The sequence below is a fragment of the Aplysia californica genome, unplaced genomic scaffold, assembly GCF_000002075.1.
Source record: "Aplysia californica isolate F4 #8 unplaced genomic scaffold, AplCal3.0 scaffold00408, whole genome shotgun sequence".
NCBI lineage: Eukaryota > Metazoa > Mollusca > Gastropoda > Aplysiida > Aplysiidae > Aplysia > Aplysia californica.
In genome coordinates, this window is record NW_004797678.1 from 462,279 (window position 1) to 472,348 (window position 10,070).

The window sequence follows — 10,070 nt, forward strand, 5'->3', positions numbered from 1 at the left end:
GTGCGACACCTCGCCTTTGAAGGGGTTGCACCTTCTGCAGACGAAGCAGTGGGTCTATTTATATCCCCCCGACCCACTGGGGGTGAGTGGGGTGTAAAGACAAAGGATCAACCTCGAGGCGTCAATAAAACAACTGTTTTTAAATTGCGAGACAAAATGGAGTAAGACATACAAGCGGCTCCCTTTAAACACCCACATTTACCGTAAAGTTAACGTTAAGATTAGCAACGCGCTGTTCAAATTAGCTTTTTTTCCTTTTGCCAAGCAGCACATGGAGAGCAAGCAGACCGCTATGGTCGAGAAGAGACGTAGCTTTATGACGAAGAATCTCCATCGAAAGAACTGAGTGATAGACTGGATCGTGTTAAGATAGTACACAATTCAATTTTTCAAAAGAGCAGTTCTCGAAAACGAATCTGACACAATTTATCGTGTGTAAGCGGAACTTGGAGCAATATATATCGCTTAGGAAAACCCCCCATAGAATCAAAAATAGCACTAGACTATCCAAGTGGACAACGATTTGGCACAAAATAGATTCTTACGTCCGCTGTCACCAACAGATCACTAGGGCAAGCAAATACATGGGGCCAAGTTCAAAAAATTTCAAACTAGAGTATTATTGGTGCTACCACGAAGGTCGCCCCCCCCCCCTTTCCATTTGTTTTTAAATTTCAAAATTAAATAAAGGGTGGGGGAGGAGGGTGTGGGTAGAGTAGATAGAAACCAAACTCAAAACGTCATCACAGGTCTGAGTGGAGGTGTTCAGCCTCTCGTACGGTGTAGATCAAGAAAGCATTCTGCAAAAAGCGCTTACGCTCCGTAGATTTGCCGTCCGTCAATACAACGACGACTTTTGGGGTGTCCGGCCTGGCACCCCACGCCTCGGTCAGGGAGAACTTTCGTCCAAACTCCAGGGCAGCTCCGGTGGCAGTCTTTCCTCGTTTACATGTGGGGCAACTCAGCTCTTCAACAGCCTGTGGGGAAAAGGGGGAAAAAAATAGTAAGCACAATGCCAGTCGTGCTGTGCAAATTATAAGGCTCTAATTCCGTAAAAAGCTATGATGAAGACGAAGGATTCGTGTTTGATTATACTATGCTAGATTTTTAAAGGGGTTTTTTTTTTTTTGGGGGGGGGTGTATAAATAAATCCAATATGAAAAAGGCCGTATTGTAGATACGCTTACTGTGGACAACTTCGAGAACGGGGGTTATTATACCCTAGTATTGACTCACTGGAATAATAGACTAGGACGGATAAAACGAATAAATACATGTAACTTGGACCACAGCGTAGATTTTTTAACAAGGGCGTTGTTCATCAGAAGGATTAAACATGGAGCTACCCAGGTCTTTGAAATGTACCTTCAACACGTCAGCTGTAGTGCTGAAATTGTTAAAGTTGAATACGTCGTGGACACCGTTAGCGAACAGGACCAAACCCACTTTGACATCAGTCGGGCTCACTTTAAAGTTCGCTGAAATAGGAACAATTCAGTTAACAGCCGAAATTGTCGAAACGGCCACATATTGTTGAGGTGCAAAGTGCTCCTCTGAGACAGGCAGACGTCCTGGATAGCTTTATAATAGGACAAACGTAAGAAGCTGGAAGTGGTCGTTGTACAAGTAATTGTCTTGGTCGTTTGTCTCGGTCGTTTACCCATGTCTCGGTCGTTTGCCAAAGTTATTGTCTTGGTTAGATCAGGTTCTACTGTTATTGTTGTGTCGAGGCTCGTCTTTTTGCATGTGTGAACCTTTTGGGTTTTATCTCTAGATTCATTACAGTCGATTGAATATATAGAAAAAAAATTCTCTATACTGTAGCCTCAAAGCTTCGCTGCCAAGTCTTGACTATCATACAAAAGTCAGAGGTATTCACACAATGAGAATCGGTCTACAGACAACCTAACTATTGAAAAGATGGAACTGTCAGACAGTTTAAAGATAACTATTTGGCAAGAAATTTAGTTCTCTTCAGACATGTTATGGTTCATATTTGACAGAAAGTTTCTAGGACAGAAAGCAACCGGCGTCTTAAGAACTAAAACCTTCAGTACAAGCTACATTAAAATACTAGGAAACGTACAGATCACTTCCCGTACAAAATCCCGTTCCTTCAGGAACTGGTTTGGTTTGATGCTGGCGGATTTATCCACGAGGAAAAGCAAATCCAGACGAGCAGTGCAGGGGGCTGGAGTTTGCGACTCCGTGGGCGGCTCCGTGGGCGGTTCCGTGGGCGGCTCCGTGGGCGGTTCCGTGGGCGGTTCCGTGGGCGGTTCCGTGGGAGGCTCCGTGAGCGGCAGCGTGGGCGGTTCCGTGGGCGGTTCCGTGGGCGGCTCCGTGGGCGGCTCCGTGGGCGGCTCCGTGGGCGGCTCCGTGGGCGGCTCCGTGGGAGGCTCCGTGGGCGGCTCCGTGGGAGGCTCCGTGGGCGGCTCCGTGGGAGGCTCCGTGGGCGGCTCCGAGGGAGGCTCCGTGGGCGGTTCCGTGGGCGGTTCCGTGGGAGGCAGCGTGGGAGGCAGCGTGGGAGGCTCCGTGAGCGGCAGCGTGGGAGCCAATGTTGGAGCCAATGTTGGAGCCTTTGTCGGAGCGATTGTCGGAGCGATTGTCGGAGCGATTGTTGGAGCCAATGTCGGCGCGGGAGTCGGTTCTAAGACAAAATCGGAGAAATCGTTACAGTAAAGAAATGGTCCATGATTTGCAGTTTTTAAGGTTTTAATACTGCATATTACGAAAATGAAAAGATTACCTTTTGGCATGGCGTCTTTAGTGAAGTCTACGTTCAGTTCCAAGCTTTTGGTCTCCCAGGTCCAGCCTTTTTTATAACGGCATTACATCCCAACCATATCCATTCCATTAAACTCTTATACATTTGGTTCAGTTCATTCATGTACGTTTATATCAATTTATTCAAAATACGAAACCGTGTACATACAGACAATACAGAATTCAAATTGTATCTCTTACATTCATTGGCCACTTGAGATCTCAAAACATCTTTTCTAGAAGTATTCCTCATCTTATTCTTTACCTTTCTCGGCAACTTCGCACGCTTTGGTAGCTACGTTCTCCAACATGGGCAGGAGTTTCGAGAAATCACTAGTCATGAAGACCAAGCTTTTATCAGACGCCAAAAGTTCCAGTTCCGACTTCTTTACTTTCCCCACACCGATGCTGATCACCTGGGCCCTTTCTTTCATCAAGGCAGCCTGTTGCTTCAGATACTTGGGGCCTGATGCACAAGGGGGAAAAATACGTTAAAACTTGTTGAGGAACTGAAGCTAAGCACATCCACAGAAATCATTTTTATGCCTACTCATAAAACAGACAAAAAACGGGAGGGGGGGGGGGGTGGCTCTCATGGTCTAGGGGTTAATGTGTTCGCCTCTCAATAAGTACGGGGTTCGAATTCGGATAGGGAGGGAAAATTTTATTCTCTAAAATTCACATGCTTTCATGCTCTCAAACAACGTTCTGTCGTCAGCATTTGAGACCTTTGCCCCCTCTGGGCTTCAGACTCTTTCTGCAACCTTTCTACTGCTTCTCCTTGGCTCTTCTGTCTTTCAGTTTCACCCCTTATCTCATGGGAGGTCAGATCTACACCTAGCCTTCTCGGATAAGGGCAAAAAATCTCGAGAGTCCCTGTGCAAGTTGCACACGTTTAAAGATCCCTTGGTAGTCCAAAATCATAAGAGTAGGCTTCGGCTGCCACCAAGGCAAAATTCAAAATATCTTACGAACGGAAAATGTTGTCTCCTGCGTTCTTGTATGACATCTTGCAGTTGCGAGTGCCGTAAAACAAAAAAGCAAAAAAAAGCAAAACAAGGTCAGCTTCAAAGCCCCCTCCACAAACAAATAACATGAAGAGAATGTTAAGTAATAAATTTACATGCTTTTTAACAAGACTTCTAAAAGCACGTATAAGAAGATTGTGAAAACAAAGGCAATAGCCCATTCAAAGTTTAGCTTATCGAAACCCATCCAATTAAAGAATGGAAGTATCAATCGGGGACATCTTGTAAACTGCTTACTCTCTGTAGATCTGCCGTCTGTCAAGACGACCACAATTTTCTTGACACCTTCCCTAGCTCCACATTCTTTGGTCAGAGAGACTTCTCGCCCCATCTGGAGGGCAGCTCCGGTGCCAGTTTTTCCTCGTTCACATTTTGGGCAGTCGAGTCCAGCTACTGCCTGTATGGAAAAACAAATATACAATTTGCAGTTCTGAGATTTGTTTATGAAATAACTGTCATTTTACGTAAAAGCTATAGATAATTACAAACAATTGCTATATGTTTTACGAGTTTACACGGTACCGCATGTAGAATTCCGTCATAAATCAAATCATTGATACAAAAAGTCACACACCAAAAAAAAAAGTGGTCAACAGCCTGTATTTGTGAGCAAAGCTTTTTCGTTGCTTTGAACACTGAACCGTAGATCTAGTCCCACAAAATTGAATTGCCGCATTTCGTTATTCTTATAGATTGGACTATATTGCAATCTTCCGCACTTACTAGGTCCATTTATAAAATTCCGACTATAGTTACTATGTCCCTCCCCAAACTTAGAGCATTGTTGAAGGCCATGGAATCCATCTAGCAGGCCTACTGTCCCCAAATAATGGTTGCGCTTTGCAGATACGAAAAGAACTTGAAAATGATATATCTACTTGGCAGAAAGTCTTACACGAACGTAATTAACTTGACTTACAAAAACGTAATTCATTTCCCAATCCTAAACCATATACAAGAAATATGGACAACAACCAATATCAAAATATACCTTTGTCACTTCTTCCTGGGTGGAATACTTGTTAAAACAGAATTTGTTGTGAGCTTTAATGGCAAACAAGACGAGTCCCACTCGGACTTTATCTGGTCCAATGTCGAACTTTTCTGGAGACAAAAATACATTGGAATGATTGTAAACTCCTTTAACATTCCCATATACATACAATTTAGATATTTAGGAGAGGGGGTGCAGGTTTTTGCCCATTCGGGCCGTGCACGTGACAAAACCTGCACTACACAGATTAGGCGACAAATGAGGAGTCCCGAAAGAAAACTAAAGTTAGTTATACCATGGAAAATTGCAAATTTGGAATTGGAACTCTAAAGAATACTCCCGCCACCACCATCCCCATCCCCCCACCCCACCCTCGCCCGGACCTAATTAGAAAAAATTAGGACATCCACATCAATGATGACTACAGAGTTCATTTACATAACGACAACCAAGGTCTGATTGAGGGATCTGAATGCACAGCATCGAGCAACATTTGGGATAGAAAAAAAACCGACATTGTTCAATATTTAATATAATCTATAGGGGAAAATTAGAAGGCTGCAAAATAGATGTTCTCAAAATGCCAATGTCAATACTGATTGAGTAGGATTTTTACGGCACTATCGACTCGTCATATAATGTCAATACTCTATACACAATGTAATTGCTCTATACACACTACAATGGCTACTGCAGGACGCCTTCGTTTAATACATCGGGGTTTTATAAGTTGTGAAAAGATCTTAAATGTGTGAACAGACGACAAACGACAAGATGAATTGTATTTCAAACACATCCCTTTTGTTAAATTTCACAAATTGGTCTATTGACAATTTAAATCTGAACTTCTCCCCAAAACCATCTAAGCTCGCAACTAGCACATTCTAAACATTAATTTGCCAGTCTTGATGTCTCTTAAGATCGGTCCTGTTGATTTTGCTGGAAAGAGAGGAGTGGACACTTACCGATCATTTTTGCAACGAATTCTTTTTCCACCTTAAACTGGTGAGGCTTGATGCTGGCAGATTTGTCTACGAGGAAAAGTAGGTCAACTGGGGCACTGCATTTTTTCTCCTCGGCCACTGGATCGTAGAAGAACGTGCGGAATGAAAACATTTTTCTACTTTATAGGCTTTTACAGCGTGGAGCAGACCATCAGAAGAGGTTATACATTTTAATTGAAAATCAAAAGAAAAAATAAGGCTACCGTTACATTAACTTACGTAAATGTAACATCACCAGAGATACAATTCAGTTGAATTAGGTTTTACCATAGGTGTCAAATTTCATTTTTCGTTTCAATGTTGAAATGGTTCAGAGGAATTTTTTCAAACTTGAAATTTTCGTTTTACTGTCCATACTTAAGGCTTAAATCAACCCCACCCCCTTTATAAAACTGAAAATTTAAAAAGCATACAAGACCCTAAAAAAACAAGAAAAGAAAAGCCGAATCGAACCTCGGTTAATACAGGATAGAGGACCCGATTTTGGTCTATGAAAATGAAAGGCAATGCAGGCATGTGCGATCTTAATAAAAGACTAGATCTAATTATTTCGATGGTTTACTGCCTAAAAGACACAACTCCAATGAGTCAATACACTGTACCGGTGTGTCGTGTTTTACTGTCGTATCCATACGACGTGGGGAACTCTGTGCCACCACTTTCCAAAGAGGAAATTTACTCGTTAATCCGATCCGTACGCTTTGCATAGTAGTCTGTCAAAATTATTTTTTGAGAAATGCTGAAAGTTTCAAAGAGATCTTCGTACTAGAAGTATTCTAAAATGTTGAGAACACAACCCCGGGGGTACAAAATGACCTCAGGGCGTACGGATAGGGTTAAGGTGGGGATACACCCCCCAAAGTGCCGATGATTCGGCTCAAAATTAAGGAATTTGAGTTCCTCTCCTACAACTATTTCATCTCATTAGAACCCTCAAATTCGCATTTTTTTTCCCCATGCCGTTTGTCACCACCATTTCCTCATAATGTCAATATTTTATTTTTCTTTATCGGCCGTTTTCTCAAAACGCGACTGTTCTCTATATTTTTTTGAATAACTTCACCATTTCACCATCTTCATGAAATTTTCACAGAATGGAGAGAAGATTTCGTACTAAAAATTTATGTTGAATTTTTGAGTGTTGATTTTCACGGATTGTTTGCAAATGTGAATGCTACCTCAGGAAAAAAATTCATTAAAAATGTCTAATTCGTTTGGGGGAAAAAACTGACAAATTTTTAGATCTAACGTTTGTTAACATGCATGCAAAAAAAAATTAATTTCTATGAGCAATAAGTGCGGTATCCATTACGAAAGACATAACAATATCAAATATGGCCGCCGCATCCACGGAAACGAAACTTTCTTAAATTTGATTGCATGTTTGAAGACTCCTTACTATGTTTGTTATATGGGTGAAGTTTGGTAAAATTCGGTCCAGTAATAAGCGAGATCTTCAGGGGTAGCCCCCCCTTAAGAAGGTATCAAACAGGAATTAATCAAAACTTGCCCGTTGTACACAGCACCATGGACACCAGCGCCCCAAACAACAGCGGGTAATACCCCATAGTGGCTCTGAAACAGAAATAAAAGAACTTAGGAGCATCTGTTGCCCTTTATACAAGTCAGGAATTTAGAGACTGTTTTCTTTTCCGTTGCTAAAGAGATTTAGATGCGATACTAGATCAAAACCGCTTCTGTGAGAGTATCAAAATTAAGAGTTTTGCAGAATGTTCAAACAGGAACGAGGCAACTGATTAAGGATAATTACGAGTAAATTCAACAATAAGAGACGAGCGACAGAACTTTTAAAAGATAGGCCTTGATCTACTTACAAGTCTCGAAGTGCAAGACCTGATAGTCTAATCTATCTTGAAGATATGTTGAGAAATAAATTCCTGACACTAGAACATGGCTTTTATAGATAAAGAAACAAATGTAGATCTATTTCTCTTTTTTACAGATCGGGATCTTTCCAAACATGGGTTTTGGGGGGAGTTTTCGCTCACTCTGAATAGAAGACCGTGAACTTTGAAAATGAGTGAACATTTGAAACGTATGAAAATTGCGTTTGAAACAAAGACAAATGCTTCGACAATACTTAAGAGTAGATCTACGACGTCGTATTTTTTTCCATAAGTGATAATCGTGAATTGTAAATATAAAAAGAGAACTAAGACAGTGACTTCTGTACGTACGAGAATTGCTTTGATAGTGAGCATGCGCGTCTGGTTGTGATATTGTGAGTGTAGGGGTGGGTGAATAGGTTGGGGGGGGGGGGGGGGCTATTCCACAGCCATAATGTTATAGTGTTTTCCCATGGCGTGCATGTAATGCATTATACGCCTTAGCTTAAACACCCCCTCCCCCCTCCCCCCCCCCCAAAAAAAAAAACAACAAACAAACAAACAAACAAACCTAAGCAGACATGACCTGAATATCATGCTCACAATGTATTTTATCTTTATTTAAAAGTGGTTCACAAACGTGGTGGAAATATGAATACTGTAAATTAGCTCTAGGTGGTTCACTGTCGTGTATCCGCGACACAACTGTAGCTCATTTATTGTTTTGTCAATCCGCATGTAGCTTTATGTAGTGCTCCCGGCTGGCAACCAAACAAAAATATTTGCTCAAAATGTTATCTTGATCCAGTAATAAAAATGTTTCTTGTTTGGGGCCCTTTGGGTTCATCCACTGAATCTCTCAAATAAATGTTTTACAATAACCTAGCCCACAAATTGCTCATATCTTTTTTTAACAACCACACCATCCTGACCCCACATTTCAGTGCAAGCTTGTAGATTTCCTCACTAGACCGTCTGTGCGTCTTTACGTGAGTCTCAAAGTGTGTTCACTTGTCCGCTGGAACCTTAACAATCAGTGAAAATTCCGTTTGGGTGTGTCCACCAAAATGAACCGCACAACCTTGCAAAAGACGCGTCGGTTGGAATGCTGCATGCGACAGTTTCTGTCTTCTTCGTGATTTATCAGCTACACGCCCAGCCCGAACTTGAAAAAGTCCTCTAATTTTAAGTTTGGATATAACGTATAATGTTATATTCATAATCAACGTCTCAGAATTAACAAAGTCGGCGCGTTCATTGACCTCTTCACTATTTATGATCCGTTACAGTGGACTCAGCCATTGTCTCTGGATGCAGTGAGCCGATGACCTAGTTTCGTCGGTCACGGCAGTGACATCTTCGTTCAAATAGCTTCACTCAAAAGCAGGCACAAATTCGTTCATATCATAGCTTCACTCAAAAGCAGGCACAAGATAAAATCCGTTATATACGACACTGGTACAAAAGAATCCACTAAAAGACACTTTTTGTAGGAGTGTACACAATGTATTTTGTTTATCCATGCAATGAATACAAACTCTTTATTTAATAGATAAGTTGTATGAAAAACAGCATCTTTGACTACGCTGCCCTGAAAAGGCCCACCTTACTACTACCTAGTGGGAAATTTGTTACTCAGTCATAACTTACTTAGAGTTTGAAGAGAACAGCTGAAAAAAAAAGATGGAAGTCGAAAAACTGATAGAAAAGGTGTTTAAATACTGTTATGAGCGAATTTGTATCGAGTATCTCGATTTTTCTGTTGGGACATTGTAGGCCTATCTCTCTCATCCTAGGTTGACCCGGGCAGGCAGGGTCGAAGCTCTATTAAGGAATAATATAATTTGTGTCAATGGATGTCCTAGATTAAAAAATAAGAGGCAGGTCTTACCACCCTCAACAGATAATTCCTGAGGTAAAGTTGCACACCGTGCAGAAAAAAATGGCCCAAATCGGGTGGCTGGCTGGTGCTCTGGTGTGGTTTGCTCCTTCTTTCCTATCAAACATCTATCGTCCTTACCGTCCCTCCTTCCTTCTCTTATTGGTAACTCACTGGTAACACCCCCAGTCTTTGGCGCTTCAATGGCCTTACTGTGTTGCAAGTGCCGTAAAATTTTTACTAAAACAAAACGGCTCAAAACCATTAGTTTGGTGTAACCTACAGTAAGTGAGACATTAATATTAAAACGAAGTGCGCCGCATTTCTCGTGTAACCGTTAGCTAACTCTTCACATTGCACGCAGTAGACATGAACTATTTGGTTCTCACGTAGGAATCTTTTACTGTTGTTCTGTTTCATTTTGTTTTTGGCTTGTTTTTGTTGGGAGGGGTGGTTGTTTTTTTAATTGTTGTTGTCGTTGTTGGGTTGGGTTTTTTTTTGTTTTGTTGTTGTTTTGTTTTGTTTTGTTTAGGGGGGGGGGTGCTGGGAGGCTGA

The 10,070-nt window shown here is 41.6% G+C and overlaps 1 protein-coding gene across 2 annotated transcripts in view; it reads right to left on the bottom strand.

Annotated features, from left to right (window-relative positions):
- Positions 1–7,720, bottom strand: part of LOC101863042 (collagen alpha-3(VI) chain) — a 22,476-nt gene extending 14,756 nt beyond the window's left edge. For both annotated transcript variants that reach the window (XM_035971270.1, XM_035971269.1), the window contains exons 1-10: positions 7,625–7,720; positions 7,300–7,364; positions 5,751–5,867; positions 4,783–4,895; positions 4,029–4,188; positions 3,029–3,229; positions 2,562–2,647; positions 2,087–2,309; positions 1,366–1,478; positions 818–977 (exon numbers count right to left, since the gene is read on the bottom strand). In XM_035971270.1, the coding sequence (XP_035827163.1) occupies positions 818–977; positions 1,366–1,478; positions 2,087–2,309; positions 2,562–2,647; positions 3,029–3,229; positions 4,029–4,188; positions 4,783–4,895; positions 5,751–5,867; positions 7,300–7,357 (1,231 nt within the window). In that variant the 5' untranslated portion in view covers positions 7,358–7,364; positions 7,625–7,720. The remainder of the gene's footprint in view (positions 1–817; positions 978–1,365; positions 1,479–2,086; positions 2,310–2,561; positions 2,648–3,028; positions 3,230–4,028; positions 4,189–4,782; positions 4,896–5,750; positions 5,868–7,299; positions 7,365–7,624) is intronic.
- Between the last annotated feature and the right edge of the window lie 2,350 nt (positions 7,721–10,070).